This window comes from Athene cunicularia (assembly GCF_003259725.1).
Source record: "Athene cunicularia isolate RWA chromosome 8 unlocalized genomic scaffold, athCun1 chr8_part1, whole genome shotgun sequence".
Lineage (NCBI taxonomy): Eukaryota > Metazoa > Chordata > Aves > Strigiformes > Strigidae > Athene > Athene cunicularia.
In genome coordinates, this window is record NW_020799109.1 from 28592587 (window position 1) to 28613571 (window position 20985).

A 20985-nucleotide genomic window follows, 5' to 3' on the forward strand; every position below is an offset into this window, starting at 1 on the left:
AGACAGGCTGTGGGGTGTACGAGGCTGTGGGGAGGGGGGCAGGGGGAAAAGGTGGTCATATGTTGGGGGACTGTAAGGGAGCTGAGGCTGTGGGGCTGAGGCGTTTTAGCCTGCAGTGGGGGCTGAGTGGGATGTTGTGGGGTAGGGGGGCAAGAAGAGGTTGTGGGGAGGTGATGGGTGTGGGGCTGAGGTGTTGCGGGTTGTAGTGAGGTTTGGTTTGGGGATGGATGGGCGGTCACGGGTCGGAAGGTGAGAATGGAGAGTGTTTTGCAATGAGAGATTATGAGGTGGATGGGGGATTGGGATTGAGGGCTGGCTGGTTTGGAAAAGGTTGGAGATTGTGGTTTGAGGGAGAAGATGGGTGGGGACTCTTTGGGGTGAGTGGTTTGGGAACGGGAGATAGATTTGTTTGGGGCAGGCTGCGGGGTGGCTGCCTAGTCTGATGTGTAGGAGACTTGGGTGTGGACTGGGAGGCTGGTTTAGGAATGAGTGAAGGTTATAAAGTGGGTTTAGGGTAGGCTGAGAGATGGAATGAGTGGCATGCTGGTGGTAACTCACTGGGGCAAGGTGGTAGTTTGGGGGATGCACTGACTTGGGGATGACTGTGGTGGCATTTTATGGTGTATGTCTGGGATGAGGTACTGAGGTGGCAGCAAGTTGAGAGTAGATGTTATTAGTAGATGAGTGGGGAGGGTTGTGTGGGTATTAGGAGCTGAGATGGGGCAGGTGGTTGCTTTGGGGACCAGGTAGACTGGGGACCAAGGAGCAGGTTCAGGGTGCAGCTGGGAGAGATTAACTGATTTGGAGGCAGTTTGGCAGGGAGGGGACAGGTAATGAGGTGGGATGAATAGAATGGTTTGGGAGTTGGGATGGACTTGAGAGGTAACCATGGTGTAATAAAGTGGGTGACCTGGGTTTGATGTTAAAGATGTGATGGAAGAATGGTGTCTTTATCTGTCTATATTTGGTGGTGAGATCCATCAGCCTAAAGAATGGGGTTTGAGTAGGCAACTATAGGTTCTCCATCAGTTGTTCCACTAGCAAAAGTGATAGCAATCCCAAAAGATGTCAGGCCATTTAGTCCTCTATTAAGATATGATGTGTGAACAGTGTCAATTTTTTCCTACTATGTGGATGTTTTTATCCATCACAACTTGAATCCTGTGGATTTCTTGGGTTTTTTTTTTTTGTTCTTACTTTCTAGTTATTAGCATTTGCAGAACTTGCTGTTTAGGCTGTCTAGGTTTTGCCTTATTTTTTTTCCTCCTTGTATGCCACATATTAAAGACCCAGAATTAGAAACAATGGGGGGGAAACAACCTTGTGATAATCTTTGAAAATTAGCTCTGTCATATAAATGTGGTAACAGGTAAAAATCAAGTGGCCACATGTAATTAAATAAATGACACTAACTTTAAAGCAATGTTTATTTTTAGCCCTGCATATTGTGTTTGTGCCATCTTCTGTGATTTTGGAGGAATCTTATTTTGTAGTCATCACTGCAACAAGCGTAGTTTTCTCCCTTTCTAGAGAGCACAAACTAAAAACCATCCACTGTGCTATTTAACATGGCTAGGCTCATGCTCAAGTCTGGTACTCTGATCCCTATTTCCCTTTGTCATCCTGCATGAACAGTCCCCCTCCCACCAAGTCTGACTTGCTTGTATTTGTTACTGGATTTTCAGCCTTATCCACGTGCACAATTTGTGCCATTTGGAATTAGGATAGTTTGGTTTTGCTTTTTCCCCTGAAGAAACTAGTTAATAAAGGGTATTCACAAACTAGCTTTGGTTATGCGAGCTCAGCTAGCACAGCTTTTGTCTGTAGAAAAGGCCTTCCTCTTTTAAACCTTTCATAGAGCAGGATTCTTGTTGACAAAGCAGGCAGTGAAGTGAAAGGATGGGCTGATGTGTGCGAGAGGACCCCATTGCACTGCTGTTTCTACCAGTTATAAGACTATCTGTCTTTTTAAATGTTTTATGAAGTGACTTACAAATTCAAGATGGATAGAAAATCACCTGATGTCTGTTCATTTGAGGGAGGAGCATGGATTTTTTCTCAAAGATGTTTTCTTTTTTGTGATGCTGGCAGTCCGAATGCGGTGTTTTCTAAATGGAAAGCAAGTTTAGTGGCTGGGTAGTGCATTTTAGTGTAGCTCTTTGAGCAGTTCACAAGGTAAAATTTTTTCAGAGAGGAAACTTAAATGTGAATTGATTTGTGACTATTAGCTAGGAAATAGCTCAAGTGGTGTGAGGGTTGTTATCAATGTAAGAGGGCAGAAAATCTCTGCAACTGTAAATTCTTGAGCTTACCCATGTGTTCCTCTTAAGGACAAAATTAAATATGGAAAATGCTAAAACTATTTAAGCAGTCTTAGGTTGAAATTCTGCTGGTCCCTAAGCTCATCAGTGGTTTATTCCTGCCAAAAGGAGGAGGTCTCACTCCTTCCTTTTTATCCCTGCTCATAGGTAGGAAGTGTTACTCACTTTCTGTAGTGCACTTCAATTCGGTAACATGTTGAAAAACTCCCTCTGCCCAAAATATGTAGAGTTTTCTGTTGCATAGCTGGAAGTGGCTGCGAAAGGGTTTGACAAGCCTTCATGCTGAACCAAGGTGACTGCAGGAACAGAAAGAAATGGAAGATCTAATCCTTTTGGCAATGATGAAGTGTTACTTTAGATTAGTTCTTGTAAAACTATACTAAACTCTTTCAGGCCCACTCGTTCTCTTCCCATCTTTTTCTTTATATCTCTGAACATTAGCAGGCTGTCACTTTACAGAGGTTTGACTGTCAGGCAGAGTGTTTGCGGTTGGGATCTCCTGGTAGGTCTAAATACTGGGGGAACTATATTTGGGGGTGAGGAATGAGAGCCAGTTTCTGTTGAAATAGATTTGCCGTAAGCTTTCTGTCCTGCAAGGCTGGAGCTTGTAAGAACAGAGAATAGACTGTAAGGAAGTCTCTGCTTCAAAGTACTGTTAAAGAAAAAAACCACAAGTTGCTTCAGAAAATCTTAAGTGATAATGGAGTTCAGCTACAATCTCATCAACAAAGATACTGCTCTGTAGCAGTGAGCTATATTTGTTTGCCCTGTAGCTTTGTCCTGGCAGGGCTAGTAGTTGAACTAGACTCTTCATTTCCTGCAGCAGACCTGTCTGTGGTTTGTAGGGGTTTTGGAGTGGCTCAAGAAAAGGTATTTTTTTGCAGTTGTATAGTGCTGAAGGGAAAGCAGCCACCATAGTAGCTGGATAGATGGGAGCACACATTTCAAACATTTTCTGAAAAGTGGTTACACCAAAGGCTGCATCTGATTTGTTAATGTTTCCAGAACTGTGAGGCTGAGGTAGTTTTCCCTAATCTAATTGACCCAACCGTAGCTAGCTGCTGGCTCGTTTGTGCTGATACAACTACTGGGGAAGCCACCCATAAATCTGTTTATTGACATGATCTGTCTGAAAAAATCCCCAACCTCAGAACAAACAAACAACTCCCACACACACCGGAAACCAAACCCACATTAGGGAGTTGTTTCTAATCTGCAGCATTTTAGCAGCCTGGTTTATGGCACAACTCTACATCCTCTATTGGCAGTACCAAGGGACAAAGGGGTAAATGTCAGCTTTACCACCAAGGACAGAAATGTGTAACTGTATTCTCTGAATGTGGTTCTGCCATCACTTGAAAACAGAAATGAGGTGTATCTGCATGGCCTCTCATTCATGGCCCATCCTCCTGGCCCTTGCATCTCTGCTTGAACACAGAATAGCTGGCACAAAGGAGGAGAGAGCAGGGCATGCCTTTTTGGCAGTGATGTACCCCCAGAGTGCTTTCCTGCAGAAAGCTTGTCCAAAATATCTGTAGCTGTAGTAAAGCAGGTAGACATGCTTGATTTATAGCTGTTGATCTGGTAATCTCCTGAGCCTGGCAACAGACACAGTGAAGTGAAGAACAGTAGCAAATAGTTTTGTGCTTGAGGAGTGAATGATTAATTTGAAATTTAAGTTATTTTTAATCAGTTCTTGCAGATTTAAATATTTAGCCAAGGTGGTCTTTGAAGAAAAATTTCCATTTGTAAATGACTGCACTAGATCGATGCCTTTAGCAGAAAGTTTCTCAATACGGACAATGTTAGCAGGGAGTAAACTAGGAAATTCACCTTGTATGAAATGTATCCTCTTCCTAATTGTAGTTCCTTAAGAGAGCTAGGAGACTTCGAAATCAAAGAGTTATCCTGTTTATTCTTTACTTAATTTATATGACTAAGGCTTGACCAATGGCTTGGGTATTTCTGAATGTACTAGAGGTAATAGTCAATAATATGCCATTTGCACTGAGCTTTGGTACAGCTGTGTGGAAGGAGGGCAGTACTTGGGTTTAGGGTCTGATTAGAACAGGAGACAGGTCATTGTTACTGATCTATGTTCCAGTGTGTGTTCTGAGCTTTTCATTTAATCAGTTGTGGGTTTTTTTCTTCATGGCAGGAAGGTAAAAGGAGGCAACATAGATGTGCATCCATCTGAGAAAGCCCTCATTGTCCATTATGAAGTGGAAGCAACAATTCTGGGAGAGATGGGAGATCCCATGCTGGGGGAGCGCAAGGAATGTCAGAAAATGTAAGGTCATAGCAAGCTTTTTCTGTTTCTCATAATCATAAATTCAGTAACTGAAAGCATCAACAGCCTGTAAGAAATAATGTGTTTTAATCTTTATAAAACTTAGTGCGATTAGCAGAGGGTTTAGAAGCCAGGGAATAACATGTGCCTAAGAAAGTTAACCTCTAAAACACATGTTGTAAATTGCTTTTCATCCACATACTTCAAGGTGTTTTGTAAAGAAAAGTGATTATTCCCATTTTACGTGAAGGAAACTTGAGGTAAAGTGAAGTGATTGGTTCCTGATCAAATTATGGTAAATATTGGAGCAAATAATACTATTGAACCTTCTGACAGCCTTATGGTCTAGCTGTTGGCTCTCCTGTTGTTTTGATCTTTCACCCCTGCTAGTGATTTCACTATGGTATCTATATTTTAGCTTTGCCTGATATTTTTCTTTTAAGAGCATTAGAATATTCCCCATTGGAAAAGTCCAGAGAACTATCATAGTTTCCAAACTATGAGACCTTTCCTACATTTATTTTATCTCTATGCTGAAGTCTTTTTGAAAATTTGAGCTGAAGTGGCTACCTGTGTGAGTGCATGCAAGAAGAATAATTGAGGAAGAAAAAGAGAATATTTAAATTGTCTCAAATTTTTGAAGATATCAGAAGTGTTAATTAGTTTATAGATGAATCAACATAACTTGTATCTGCAATGAGGTGGAATTCCTTTTGATCTATCCTAATGTTAATTCCCACAGAGATTTCTTACTGCTCGTTTCTTGTGGACCTGGCTGTAGGTCTGCCAGAGCTATCTGCAGGCACTGCGCAAGAACCTTCCTGTGTAGTCAACATAGCTGCTTCTCATTTTGGACTTTTTGTGTATGTGGTACTCTTTGCAGTCATGTGTACTTTTTTTGGGTGTATTGCAATAAATTTCTGGCTGCTGTGTCTAAGATGTTATAAGGGATCTGTTCATACAGCTGCATTTACATGTTGCAGCTTGTCAGCTGATGGACAGTTACCCTCTGTCAAATTTGTTTGGCAGTTACTTGACGTTTGTAGTTGTAAAGAGCCACTGCTGTGGTGTTACCTTTGTAAGCCATGGCACAGGCATTGGGGGTATTGGGATCATTTTTGCTTCAAGAAATTCATGGCTGTGTAAAAATAAATCAAAGGACCGAATATATGAAAATTTAAAGAGACTTACCTCTGTTTGCAGCATTCGGCTAAAGAGTCTTAATGCAAATACAGACGTTGCTTCCCTGGCTCGAAAGGTTGTTGAAGAATGCAAGCTCATTCACCCCTCCAAACTTGCAGAAGTAGAACAGCTGTTGTACTATCTACAGAATCGCAGAGATGCCTCAGCAGGAAAAGGTAAATAATAGAGAAACAAAGTAGCTTGGGACTGGGGTGCTTCAGCATTGAACAACTGCTGTGTGACGTTCTTCTAGCTGAGGTCTTAACTTGCTTGACGTATGAGTTCTTCAGAGATAGGGTGGGGAAGATGTATAGTTAAGTCACGCTTGGAAAAAATTACAATTTTGGAGTAAGATTGGAGGGAATTATCTTTTTAAAATCAAAGTTCATTTTTCTGGTTAATTAAACTTAGTATTGATATTCCTTGGCTGCCTTGGGCATTAGCAGGGCTTGAGATGTACAGATCCCACTATTCGGTGCAGCTTCTTCATATTGCCTCTGCACTTTCAGTAACGTAAAAGTCTGTATTGAGAACCTTCCTAGAAAGATCGCTGCCATCACCTGTTGCAAGGGTAGATAGTGTTCCTAGGCTGAATTTGCGCTCTCTGTAATGCTCAAGTGAGGAGTTTGTCTCATAAACTTTGGTACAGTGTAACATACAGCCTGGAGTAATTCTCTAAGTTCCTGGCATCCTGGTGGTGCTATTTATGTCTTAAGTTCATGTTAAAGTACCAGCTCATGAGACAGTTTCATATTTAATGTATGATCCCACATTGCCTTGTGGTTAGCAAGGTTTCTTGTGATCATGAAATGGTAAGCTTTGTTCTTAAGCTGAATTCTTATCTTAATGGAACGAGTTTAAAACAAAGATTAATGTTATTTATATGCTTTGACTGTAACTGCTTGGGTGGTTTACACTTTTATTCTGTTTGTATGTGTCTTGGTGTATCACAGGGCAGCAAACAAGTGGAATCAAACCTGCTAAGGTGTCACTGTGGAAGTGAGTTTTGTCACTCTTGTTTTTCACTAAGGTTTATTAACCTCTGTGTCCCCAGCTGACTGGGCTGTAACTGATCACTTAGACTGAGAAGACAAAAGGCAACTGATCGTTTATTTTGCTCCCTGTGGGCTGTTCAGCTTTAGAAATGTGACATACCTTAGCTGTGTTAGTCTGTCAGGTCAGCTGGACATAAAAGGACTTTGACCTTGATTTAACCAGAGTGTTTACTGTGAGAATATTTGGTATGTTTTTTGTCTGTGAGTATGTATAACTTCACTGCAACTGTGTCTTTTCCTTTGTAGAAAAGAAAGAGAAATCCAGTAAGCCAAAAGATCCACCCCCATTTGAAGGAATGGAGGTAAATATTGATGTTAGAGAAATGTAAAACCCATTTACTACTTAAGCAGTTATGTAAGGGAGGAGGGGTGAGGAAATGCTGAATTCTCAGCTTTTTTTTCTGCTTGTTTTTTAAACAAAGATTTTGGTTTGGAAATATTGCACAATGGAATAAAAATAATCTCCATAAAGGGTAAAATATTTGACTTGCATACTACCCCCTCCAACTATAGCACGCAGCAGGACAGCGATTGAGGTCTGGAACATCGGACAGGACACAGGGAGTCTTGTCTGAGCATCCTTTGTTTTTTGTAATTAAATCTTCTCAGATTTCCTGGTGTTCATTGGCAGTGATTCTGGATGCGTTGATTTTTTTTTTTTTCTTTGTATTTTATTTTTTCCCTAAGATCTCAACTCAAAGCTGTGCGCTCTTTTGTCTTGCATTTGAGTAATATTGTGATTGATTGTGTTGAATTGACATCTCTTTCTATGAAACCCTTGCTTATGACTGTTTCTCAGATTGATGAAGTTGCCAATATCAATGACATGGATGAGTACATTGAGTTACTGTATGAGGACATTCCTGACAAGGTGCGTGGCTCTGCCCTCATTCTGCAGCTGGCAAGGAATCCTGATAATTTGGAAGAACTGCTTATCAACGGTAATTTTAAAACCCAATGGTAACTTCTCTTAATGTTGTGCGCTTTATTTGTGGTGCTTTCTTCTCAAGGGAAAAGTAGTTTAATTTGGGATTTTTTCCAGTTTTCTAGGCTTTGTTTCTCAGTACATAATAAGCTGGCTGTCAAAGCCCAGTTGGATCTCTCTACAAATGGATGCTTCTTAGACTGTTCTTAGGTGGGCCTAACACAGAAATCTTCCTGGCCTCAGTAGGCTTCAACTGTTTTTCCTGATCCTAGTTATTTTGATGATAAGTTAACTTCAGTTGCCATTGCTGCTGGAGACAAGAGAATGTAGAACTGTATCCTGAAGATCAGGAAACTTGCTTTGAAAATGGGATGTGCAGGCTGACATAAGTAGAAATGTCCAGTTTCCAAGAGAATTAATAAATTGAATGTCGATGCATCACCCAAGAATTTCACTACATACCATACTCTTTTTGCTTATGGATCTATTTTAAAATCTTATCAGAATTCATGGTAGGACATTCATATTGCTGTCCTTCTATGTGTGCATACATATGTGCTGTGCCATACACATTCTCAGAGTTACTTCAGTGTGGAATAGTGTGTGTTTGTAAATATATGTGTGTACATGCATATACATTCTTGTTGCCCATTGCCATCTCTCTTCTGGGGGGGCAAAAGGGATCCTATACTCTGTAAAGGTGTCAGACAAACAAAGATAAGGGCAAGCCAAACCAGACCTCCAAAGTGATGGTAGGTTCAGGTCTTGTTAATTTAGTAATTTTCTTACCCTGTCTGCTTTGTCTCTTACTGAACCCTTATACCCCTACATTCCTTGAGTGGCTTCAGTGTGTACTCTAGCCATCCTTCAATGTCAGCAAGAATTGGAATGGGAGGGGAATGGTAAGCCGTCAAATAATGGCTTCTCCCTATGAGCTGTTTAGAATATTCTAGTGCTTGAAACTACCAGCTGCTACTTTTGTCATTTTGATCATGTAACATGGTGTATGTGAAGAGGGTCTGGATAGGGAAAAGTGAAAGGAAAACAGAAGTGATTCAGAGAGAAATAAGCTGAAGTATGACAAGAAGAAATATAAACCAAATTATTAAATAATGCAAAGTTGATGCAGGGGGAAAAATAAATACAAAGAAGTGGATGAAAAATTATAATTAAGGTAGAATTTGAAGGGAATTTGGAAGTCAACATGGTGATGTTCTATGTAGGGGCCACAGTGTAATACAGAACATAGAGCTGGCAGAGACCACAAGATCTTAAGAGTAGTGGTAGTTTTAAGAAGACCTTAGTGTTTGGTTGCAGTTTCCTTGCATGTTACCCCTTCTTAGGATTTGTGACTAGATCATCTAAGTGTTGTTTCATTTCAGAAACTGCCCTGGGTGCATTGGCTAGAGTGCTGAGGGAAGACTGGAAACAAAGTGTGGAACTTGCTACCAATATAATTTATATTTTCTTCTGCTTTTCAAGGTGAGTGCAGAGTCCCTCTGTATAGGAACATAAGGAACTTCTCTGCTTAGTGTCTTTTCATTTGTTTTCTACACTACAAAAACCTCAGTGAAACAAGAAAAAAAATTGCTGAGACAGAAACACACTTGTTATAAATGACAAAATTGAGGCACAAGAAAAACCTGCACAGTGAGATAGTGTGCAGTGGACCTGGAAAGAAACTAGTAGGGATTCTGACCCATAACTTAGGCTGAGCTGCCACCTTTTATTTACCTCAGCATTCCTATAGGAAGGAAATGGTATTTAAAACTGAAGTGCTTGGTCTTATTTAGATATGCCAGTGTTTCAGCGTATGCTGACTAGAAATAATTCCAATGGAATTTGCATTGCAACTTGATTTTTGACCTCTACTATATTTCTGGTGAGTAGAGAGTCCTCTGAAGCACTTACGAAAAATGGGGCTGATTGGAAAACAGTTTCCATTGCACATGAAAATTGGAATAAATTTTTAATTTGACCTGGAACAACAAACTTTCCTTCTACAAGTCTGAAAAAAATATTAATGTTTTCAGGAACTGTTTTTGTTTTGAAATAATTTTCCAATAGAGAAGCGTTAGAATGGGACAGAGAGTAAATACCTTTTTTTAAATAGTTCATGTGGTGCAGTGTTGGGATATTGCTATTGTAGATGTCCCAGCAGATTTGGAGTGGTTTGCATTTACTTTTTTTTCTTCAATGCAGTTTTTCTCAATTTCATGGAATAATCACACACTACAAAATTGGAGCTCTGTGCATGAATATCATAGACCATGAACTGAAGAGACATGAGCTTTGGCAGGAAGAACTTGCTAAAAAGAAGAAAGCTGATATCCTTTTGATATGCTGGGTCATCTTGATAGCATCTGACTTGACTTGATAGCTGTTGCTGAGTTATAAGAGATGACCATACAGCAACTTCTGTGAAAGCAGTAGAATTTACTAGACAGTGCAAAATATAATAGCAGATAATGAAAGAGACCAAGAGTAAGAAGTTTGGGCTTATGAAGAGATTAAGATGAAGTTACTAAAACAACACAGGAAGAAAAATGTTTTATTTTTAGCAGTATGTCTTAGGAACATTTTTGCTAACAATCAGGGTGCAATACATCCAGGATTAGGAGGAGGAAAAAAATAGGTGTAGCAGGCTGTGGCTGAGGTAGTGTTTTTACATTGGCCATTCCACGGATCTCTTGCTTTGTACTGGTGACTGAGTAACACCTTTGAGCACAATAGTCATCTAGGCTGTATAACTTTTATCTGAACACCTTAACTTCTACCATTTACTTGATGAAGATCCTGAAAATCAAACCCTGAAAAAGGACTATGAGAAAACTTACAAGAAATACCAAGGGCTGGTTGTCAAGCAGGAACAGCTACTCAGAGGTACCAAATCCAAATAGCAAATTATTTTTTTGTTGGTGAATGTGGATAGAGTTCTACTGGATGCTTGTTATAACTAGGATGTGTTAAACATACCAAATGTGTGGATGAGTATGGAAGAACATTGCCAAAGAACAGGGAGAAGATGAATACTCTATCAGATCGTTTGACAGTACGCTGACAATTTTTGAAGTGATCTATCGGTCTTAGAGGAAAAGTAGTAAAAGCAATCCATTTAACTTTTCCTTGCTCATGATCTTGATTTGAGGGGAGTTGGGTATTTTGGTTTCGTATGTTTGATATGTTTTTTTTTAACTTACCCTGTATCAGACTCGAGTTGAATAGCTTTCACTCAGTTTTTGTACTAAAATACACTTAATGTTAGATTGAAATGATCTGAGTGGCAAAGCTTTCCTGGGAAGGGCCTTTTAATGGTTCCCACTAGAACTGAAAGGAAAAAAAAAATGTAAAAAGCTTCTAGTGATCGTAATACTTTTTTTTCAAAGCTACTATTAGAATTAATATTCTTAATGCTTTCTAAACGGAATAAAAAACATTCATGGTCAGTTTCCTTCAAAATTCATTGGGAAGGGAGCAGAATGCTTCCGAATGTTTTGTCTTAAGCACTTAATATGTGTATATAGAGACTTGTTTGTTTCTTTTGTCTTTGATGTGTTGGTATGGTTTGTATTGGACTTTATTAGTTGCACTTTACCTGCTTCTAAATCTTGCTGAGGATACTCGCACTGAGCTGAAGATGAGAAACAAGAACATTGTCCATATGTTAGTGAAAGCACTGGACCGTGATAATTTTGAGCTGCTTATCCTGGTTGTATCTTTCTTGAAGAAACTCAGCATTTTTATGGAGAACAAAAATGATATGGTAAGGCTCATAACACTCTGCTGCAATACTGGAAAGGTATGGACTCTGAAAACTGAGTGGTTGGAGGGAAGAGGAGACATCTCTGTCCCCATCCAAAATACCTGTAGCACTGACTATCCTGTTTTGTTAATAGTAAAATGAGTAAAAGTAAAGTAATACAACACCCAGCAATAACATGCTGCAAAAGTTTTGAAGAACTGTCATCCCAAACAGTGAAGCTACTTCAAAATATGATACATGAAATTCCAGATCTTGAAGTCAGCACTACAAAGTCTCGTCATACCACCGCTTCTGGAGATGTCTATGACCCTTGCCCCAGCCTAGATTCTTTTGACAACATGTTATTGTCTTTACCATATATTGTCTTGGAAGGAGAGGTAGTTATCCTTTTGCAGTTTGCTAGACTAGTTTACTTATTTCCTAGGTCAGCTTGGTCTCCAAACCTCACAACTGTTCCTTCATGTTGCCAATAGCTCCTAAGAACTGTAGGCACTGTTATTCTTCATAAGCTTTTTTTTAGGTGAAGTCTCAAAACTCCTGAAATTGTAGCATATTTTCTTTTGTGACTTTAAGTTCTAGCCGACTATCTCCTATACTGATTTCTCAATGGCTTTCCGTCAATATGTGCCTTCACTGCTGTGCCTTTATGCCAGTTTGTGAAATGAAAATAAATTCACCTTATCCAATGCTTAGATTGTGGGGTGAAAAGATCCATGTAAATGCAATAGAAAATTAATTACATCTTTGTTACTGGATCTGTCATTCACGTGCACATGAAACGAACACTGCAGATGAGGTATCACTCTTATTTATATGTGAGTGTCCTATTTCTTAACAAAAGTCAGACGCCAAGCATGTGTTCTGGGGGGAATGTAGACTGTTTATCAGGTGATTGGTCATTGATTTAGTTTATACTTGTTTAGTGCCCTGAAGGACTTTATTACAAAAATAAGGATTAGCTCTCCAGCCCACTGATTTTTGCTGGCACACTTTCTGCATTCCATTTGATTTAGTGGAAAGACAAGTGAAACAAAACTGTTGAATTTATTTTATTGCAGTGTTTTAACAGTATTAAAAAGACTTTTGAAAAGATTTGTACGCTTCAGGTCAGCTGTCTGAGCATTTCTTACTCATAATAAAGATGATACTTTTTTCTCCACAGTACTGTTAAGGAAGCTACCAATGGAGGAGAAAATGTTCTAATATAAATATTAGGGAATAACACAAACATGTTCAAGGCAGAATGAACCAAAAGTTGTGCAGCACCTGATTCTAAGAAAAACTGAATATTCCATGTATATTTATAGCACATTCTTTCCTTTGGTATTCAAGTGCCATATTAAATTCAAAGCAGTGAAGTAGGAGTTCTTGCTATCTGATTGGTTTTGATCAAAGGTATTCAGTCAGTTGTTTGATTATTGCGCTATGCCATGTGGGGAGAGCTCTAGTTTTTTTTTTTCGTATTCATTCTGTGTGTATTTATAACTGGAAGGTTAGTTACGTACACGCTAAAGTTTGAAGAATGCAAAGTAATTTTATGTGTGTCCTTCTGGCCAAAGGAGGTTCTGGGAAATGGAAATGAATGCATTTAAAAGATTATGTCGAATAAAAGCAGAGAAGTGTTGTTTAAAAGTTGATAAAAACTTTCTGAAGTCTTGCCAGTCAATGCTCAGATGTCTCTTCTGACTGGTGAAGTGAACATGATCTCAGGAACTGATACGACTTCTCAGTTCCTAGATTCCACTTTTTAATTTGAAAGTGATACATGTTTCAAGATGATTTTCATGCTTTTATTAAATTAATGTACAGGACGGAATGCCTCTTCAGAGAGCACATGCAAAGTTTTGTGTAGGGGTTCATTTGAAATTCATAATGAAAGGTCTCATTCTTTTTGAATGCCAATTTGTTGTCTGTCATGGTTGGGTATCTCTTTGACTCTAATGTCAGTTGCTTCAGGGTTGCTTGTGTTTAAGTTTAAAAGAGTCTCCACGCCCTGCCCCCAGTCTAGTCTTGCAAGTGATGTCTTGACCACATTCTTGCAGTATTCCAATTGTGAAGGAATATTTCCAAAACATCTGAACTGTTCGGTTCAAAAACTGTGTTAATGCACATTACCCGGTAACCCAATCTAGAAGACTTCAACCAAAAAGACATAAGCAAAGCTGATTCAGATGAAAATCCACTGATGGTCGCTATTATGGGTACAAATTGGATATGTACTTGCATATGTGTGCATGTGAATATAGAACACAGTGAGAGGGATTTTACATTGAAGGCAAAGCAGAGTTTGGATGGATTATAGATTTATTTTTTTTTTTACTGATATACAGGTTGAAATGGATATTGTTGAAAAACTTGTGAAAATGGTACCCTGTGAACATGAAGACTTGCTGAACATCACTCTTCGACTGTTATTGAATCTCTCCTTTGACACAGGCCTGAGAAATAAAATGGTACAAGTTGGTTTGCTTCCCAAACTCACTGCACTTCTAGGTATATTTTCTTTTTTCTAACATAGACATTTCAGCAGGGACAGTAAAGCTGTTTGTGTTGAGATACGTTTGGTTTGGGATGTACTAAATCCAGTGCAGTTACTGTATCCAGATGTGATTGGAACAAGTGGAATGCAATGGTGAATCTATGAGCTTTCTCCCCTAGCTTTGTATAGTCTCTTAGGATTGTTTGCCTTCTCAGTTTTTTACATGCGACCTCAGTGTAGCCTTATTGCTGTTTAGTATACAAGTTAATACCATGAAAATTTACACTGCTTTGGAAGCCTTAATCCTGTCAGTGATTAATATAACAGCTACATGATATATCCTGAAATGCCTCATCTTCTTATGCTTTCTGCCCCACAACCATGTTTGCACTTGATAACCTCCTCTGGGCTGAGCTAAAAGGAAGAAAAAAGGTGGCATTTGGAATCCTCCTTCTTTATACTTTTTTTCCTTAAGACTGTTACTTGTCAGTAAACTGATAAGTGGAAGCTGCTCAGGAAATATATTTTTACCTCTTTTGAGAGAGGATCTGGCTAGGTAGTCTGACTCAGCTTGGATTGTAAGCTTTTTGGAGCAGGAACTTGTCTCTTTCTTCTGTTTGTACAGCAGCTAGGGCTGTGGCTTAAAGTTAAGGCTTCTGGGTGCTTGTCACCCCAAGCAGTGGCAGTGACAAATCACTGAAGTCTCTGCTTCCAGATATTCCTTGTTTAATATTAGAGTCAGACTAAACTCAGTAAAATAGCTGCTTTCTAGTATTTGATTGTAATGTGAAGAGGAAAATTTCTTTTCAAATGCCATTCTCTTGGACGTGTAAACAGGCCTGTGCAGAAGGCTGTTTAGCTCAGAAGAATTGGCTGCTAAAATTGCAGTTGGTTCCTGAAGTGGCTGTTAGGGTAATCTGCAGCGAGTTCTGCTAGTACTTTCAAAAGCTTCACTGTCTGTGGTGATTCTTTCCTTGGAAGTGTTCAATTTCTTAATTTTTTTTTAACATAGAGGCAAATGCGGTTTGCCTTAGCTTCTCCCTGTAGAATTGTTTGATACTTATTTTGCAGTGTGCTTGTTAGAAAACGTAGGTAGAAATATTGATTCTTACTTGTTTGTAAGGCCAGCCCTGATTCGTGGGATTCTGCTTGATACGGTGATTCAGGTAATTCTCAAATACATCACTTTGTGTCCTGTCTCAGGGAAGTCTGCAACCTTAATAAAATAATCATGTGCTAGATGCCCCTTTTATACAAGTTACTTGGGTATTAAACACACATTATTCAAGTCAGTACCCTTCAGCTTACATTTGCAGGTCACCTTAAAGTGCTAACACACCTCAACAGCTGTTGACAAGTTACCGTACAGCTCCTAATGCCGAGAGGTCAAGTTTGTTGACTCAGCCTACTGAAACTTAACATTTGTGCATGCCGTGCCTTTGAGTCTTTAGCACTGGGTTTGAGATGAGTATAAATTAAATGTAGTAGGTATTTAAGGGGAGAATTGAGATTGCAAAGAATTAAAGGACAGGATTTGTCAAGCAGCGGTTTCGGACAGAGCACTGAGGTGGCTGCAGTCCGCAGTTCTGGAAAATGTGTTGCTTTCCCAAGGACAGTTGGCTTGGGAGCAGGAATGTTCTAAACATAAGTGGAGGTTGGAAGTGGAGGGGATAGACTGCCTTCAGCTGAGCTATCAGGAATGGACTAAGTATGACATGGATATATTGGAGCAGGACCATCTTTCTTTCCCTCTCACTTCAGAGTGTTGAGGCTGCTGTTGAAAGTATGGACATGAGAAATTCTGCTTAATCTTGGTTTCTGTTTTAATTAGCCTTTTCTTTTTAATAGTGCCAATGCCTGCTTCCCCGTGTAACTTTGCCAGTTAACACACTTGCTAGTTTTCGTGGCTTCCTTTCACAAGTCTGAAGTATTGTATATGACAAGACTCCTCTTGCTCCCTCCAGGCACCCAAGTTAATCAACTACAGCTGATCTTTGTTATGCTCTGAATCTCAAAGAACTGGGTGCAGTTGAGGGAAATTTGCCTTCAGACTTGAGATCAGAAGCTGGGGCAGAATTGTTGGGGCCTAGGAGATATAGCCTGCTGTATTCAGGTTTTTCCATACACAAGCTGATTGAAGACGTTTGATTTGTATGACTTCAGTTCTTGAAGAAAACCTTGTAATTGTTGAGTCACCAGGGTCTTGTGGAGAACGTTTTCTGTACTGGTGGCTTTGCTTTAATACTTAGAAATTATATTTAGAGTAATCTTTTTTTTTTATATATATTCTCTGTGTGTATGCTTTATGTGCAGTACGTGAAGTATGGTTTCAGTGGATTAAGGTGAAAAATCATGTGAATTCACCAGGTGCTTTAAACTAGATGTTTGCCTGAAATGTGGAAAACAGATTCGTTATCACCTCAGAAGGAGAATCCAAAGCAGCATGCTATAGACTATTCTGCAGAGGTTTGCTTCACTCTTAGAGTGCTCCCATTTTGCTTTGAATGGCGCAATTCAAGTGGAGTGGAGTAGAGGAGTGACTTGCTCCAAATACAGTGCAGTTTGGTGGTTAGTATATTTGCTTGTGGAACGTATTCTCACTTAAAGGGGTGAGTGTAGATCTGAGCTTGAAGAAAACAGATTCACATCCTTCCTTTATCCCTGGGAATGCTCTTCCATTGTTGGACAGAAGGGAAGTGCTACCCTTTTTCGTAATTCTTCCTCTGGATGTGTGATTGGTTTCTAAAGTAAATGCCTTGGCAGCAAACAGAAGAAAACATTGTCTACAAGGAAGAATAAAAAAGCCTCACTTCTTGTTTGGACCAAATCCACTTTATTTTTCAGTTAACTGACCAAACCAAATACAAAAGTCATTAATACAGCGCTCTCAAATATAAGCACAGCTTGTGATTCACATTCTTCTAATAAGGGTGCTATTTTGTGCTGCATCTGAGTGGTTTCTTAGCCTTTGTGAAGCGAGATAAATAGTTCTCCATGAGAACAGCAGGCAGTTTGTAGAGTAGAACCAGCTGAGTGCTGGTGTGTGTTATGGCAGACTGCAAACTCTTCTTGGTGGACCACTGTTCAGGAGCTCCTGGCAGTATACAGGTGTGGCAGGCAGTACTGGGGCTTCTAACTAACCCATGAATTAGTTATTTCTCTCAAAAGGATATAAATGATAGGGAATGGTACAAAAGCTGTTACAGTGGGCACTGTGTTGCTGCTCAAAGGGTAAAAGGAGTGGGTCTGGCTGCATTGGGAAGGAAACGTTTTTTTCTAAGGTGTGTGCATTCATCCCTGGACAGTTCTTAGGTGTACTGAATGCATATTGTCTTGAAATGCCTTTTTCTTGACATTTCCCAGTGCAAGCCATGCATAAAGAGTGAAAACCCATTATGCTTGAAAGTCAGACTAAAGTGTCTCTTCTCGGTTGCTTGAAATTGCTAGATGCTTTTAAAAATCAAGAGCTGATTGAACACAGGTATTGGTGAGATGAAAAATGAGTGAGTCACAGAACAGTACCAGTTGCAAATTGGGCCTAAATGGGACATGGAGTGCCAGTGTTGTGCATATTGCTATGAAAGTGTTACACAGTGCCAAGGTGTTCAATCTCGGATATTTAAGGTGGTGATGAACATCTTGGGTTATGTTTTCTAGTACAGGTTACAGTGACTGAAAGAAAAATGGCTTTGGAGATTCAGCCAAGCCGATAAGTGTTTGCTATACAACACTCTGAAATGCAGTGTGATCAGTCCCAAGTAGCAACAGTATAGTTTTGCCATCACAGTATGCATTGAGACTATATGCCTTATTCCCGTGAGCATCCTGGCCTGATGTTCTTAGTTTATTGATGTTTCGGGACTTAGTAACAGCACACAGAGTAGTAGTAGCCACCAGATCTTATGCAGAAGTCTAAACTCTGTGCAGCAGTTTGAAAACTTAAGCAGGTCAGATTTTTCTATTATGAATTTATTTATTTATGATGGAGATGGCCAGAGCACAGGGTAACTTTGACAGTCTGATTTAGTCCCCACTGAAGAGTCTGTCTTGATTGGATTGATAGGATTTTTGAGAGTTTTATTATATAAAATCTCTTCTGGAAACTGCTGAAATTCCTCTGATATTTTTTCAATTCTTTACAAGTTAAGTTTAATGAGCAATCAAAGAATTGCAAAACAGTTGTATGTTAGGTTTCTTAACAATCAAGTCTTGATATGGTATGCAGCCAAGATGGATTATATGTTGACTGCTGTTTAAAAACCCAAGAAGTACTTTGCTGTCTAATTAACGGAGTGCTGTGGGTTTTTAACGTTCTATTCCTTTTATGAAAGTTTCTTTTAAGAAGGCTTAAAGTAGATGTGTTCTCTTTATGAGTTCACTTGGCCTTTTTGTAATGAACTTATTATGGAGCTTCACACATCTGTTGAAAAATGGAGCTTCTTATAGGCTACTGCAGTATTTTTTTCTGGCTTTAATAGGCCTCGTTTATCCTATAAAGAAACATACATTTTCTTACCTGATCAAGTGAGCAAACAATAGGGGTCAGATGTGGCAAAGACCCTAACAAAAAGCACATGTCCAGCCATCAGGGTGAGGTAAAGTCATATTGGGATTGCTTGAAGTTATTAATGGCAGTAAAATTTATGCTTCCTCCTGTTTTCCAATTAAATTGAGAAACCTTTTTTTCCTAAGGTGGCTCTGCAGCAGCTGGTTCCAATACTTGTTGTGTGAATATTGCCTGGGGTGTCTCCATTCCTTTATAGTAGAGGCTGGTTGAAGCACATTAAGTAACAGTTCAACTACAGGGACCAGTCTGTTGTAAAGCAGTAATTATTAAGGGATTTATTTTAATGGTAGGTTTTTTTTATAATTTGTGGTGAGTATGGCCAAGGCTTAAAAAAACCCCAACCTACAACAATAAACAAACAAAAAGAACCTACCAAAAGAAACAGAACAAAACCATCTCTTAACATTCAACTTAAAAATCCTTTTAGAAGTGCAAATAAACCTACCATGTCTGTCTGACTTGAGTGTGGGTGCACAGTGTGTCTTAGAATCCAGCACTTATTTAGATACCTTAACTATGGATTAGACAGAAGACTTGAATGTTATTAAAAAAAATTTACTTCAGATGTTGAGAAATACAGAACTCCAAGCAGAGAGATGTCAGTATCCCTAATATTGTGTTTAAAGCAGAAATAAAATCCCAACTAACTTTAAGGTAAACACCATCACTATGTCCTGGCTTCCTGCTACTGGTAAATTGTAGTGAATTACCAGAAAAGAATAACTAAAATTCATAATGTTATATTTTTATATAAGCGTCTAAGTTTTTGAAGTCCGTTGTCTAAGATTTTTCTGATTCCTTTATCACAGTCCAGAGCTGGAAACAGTTTTTCCATTTTGTAGCTATTAAAGGTGGATCCTTGCTAATTTGAACACTCAGCCTTTGACTGTTCAGGTGAGTGAAAGCTCATTGCTGTGGTGTGCTGCTCACAAATGCACATGTGTATTTAGCTGTGTTACTAGCTTTTTTTAATGAAGAGGATAACTTTGGTGTAACACAAGAAACTAAGTTCATGAATGTTGACTGAAAATAGAAATGCTTATGGCAGCAGCAAGCACAGGAGTGGAGAGATGGCAGCAGTCTTAAAGCTGAGGGACGTGAGTTTTTGGAAAATCACTAAACTGATGAATGAGAAGGATCCACTGAGCCAGTATTTCTACTGTAGAGCTTACAATATGTGACCATGTAATTAATTGAATTCTTTTAATTGCTTCTTTGCATATAGCAAGAGCAAATTAATACTTAACAGTAAAAAGTAAATCTAGTCTTCTGTGTGAACTGTTGATGTCTGAAAGCTTCACAGGGCATAACTTGGATGCCTAAAGCATGACAGAACAGAATCAACCAGCTCTAGTTTCTTGGAAAATCTCCATATAGAAGGGGTGGGGTACTACTGCTAGTCTTCTTAATCTGTGGTAACATCTTTGTTAAACCTTTATGAGGGCCAAGGTAGAAGAGAGAGGAACACCTTCTCCAAAGCCTTTGTGAAGCCTGTAGGCAGAGGCATGGTCTCAAAGGATCACATGGAACAATTTTGCAGAGAATCCCATAGATCCTGAGGCTTTTACAAATTGAAGCATAAGGAGGAAGCTTGTAATTTGCCGCCTTTTTTGGAAATGCAGAAACATCTTAGCTCATGAGTTTCTGATCTTCTCCAGTACAGGAGACCAACTGCGGATTCCCCATGTCGCAGTTGCTAAGGTGAGAAATCCTTTGTCAGTTAATACTATTATCTTCAAACTCTTTGAGCTGATGGGGGAAGAGATAGGATAACATAAAAAATTATTGCACTATAGTGAGTATAGTGCTGGTATATCTCCATACAATCAATTTCTGTTCCTTTGACCTCTGATGCATAGATGCTTTGCAGAATGGGTTATACTTTACATATTTGAGTAGTCTCATTGAATAGAGGAAAACTTTCTTTGTGAGACTGGGGCCTCAAATATCTCCTTTTTGGATAAGCTGTCAGATCTGTGAGAAACTTGTAGATAATCAGTGAATGACCTTTTAAATAACAAAAATTCACAATAAGAATAATATAACTGAATTATTTACCTTTCTTCCAAGACTTTGCCAGTGGAGTATGCTGGTACTTCCACAGGAACAGTATCTCTTGAGTAAAAAGGAGCTTAATTCTTGTTATCTGGAAGACTCAAAAGCTCAGCCAATACTTAACTCCATTTTTTGGGCTTAGCAGATTTAAACCTCAGGTTTGTACTTCATCAGCTTCGAAACATGGGTAAAACCAGTTTCCATTTCAATGCACTGAATCATTGCTTTCTCAAAGTGAAAGGCAGCATGATGCATTGGTTTTTTTTTTTCTTTTTCCTCCTTTGAGCAGGAGCATTTTGAAATATAGCTCCACCATCCATTCAGGACTGAGGCTGTTCTCCTGTTGAG

The 20985-nt window shown here is 39.2% G+C and overlaps 1 protein-coding gene across 4 annotated transcripts in view; it reads left to right on the plus strand.

The window, feature by feature from the left end:
• Positions 1 to 4480: 4480 nt before the first annotated feature.
• Positions 4481 to 20985, plus strand: part of KIFAP3 (kinesin associated protein 3) — a 64172-nt gene continuing 47667 nt past the window's right edge. For all 4 annotated transcript variants that reach the window (XM_026853873.1, XM_026853875.1, XM_026853874.1 and 1 more), the window contains exons 1-9: positions 4481 to 4611; positions 5815 to 5969; positions 7095 to 7150; positions 7648 to 7789; positions 9156 to 9255; positions 9976 to 10100; positions 10558 to 10656; positions 11358 to 11536; positions 13867 to 14029. In XM_026853873.1, the coding sequence (XP_026709674.1) occupies positions 4568 to 4611; positions 5815 to 5969; positions 7095 to 7150; positions 7648 to 7789; positions 9156 to 9255; positions 9976 to 10100; positions 10558 to 10656; positions 11358 to 11536; positions 13867 to 14029 (1063 nt within the window). In that variant the 5' untranslated portion in view covers positions 4481 to 4567. The remainder of the gene's footprint in view (positions 4612 to 5814; positions 5970 to 7094; positions 7151 to 7647; positions 7790 to 9155; positions 9256 to 9975; positions 10101 to 10557; positions 10657 to 11357; positions 11537 to 13866; positions 14030 to 20985) is intronic.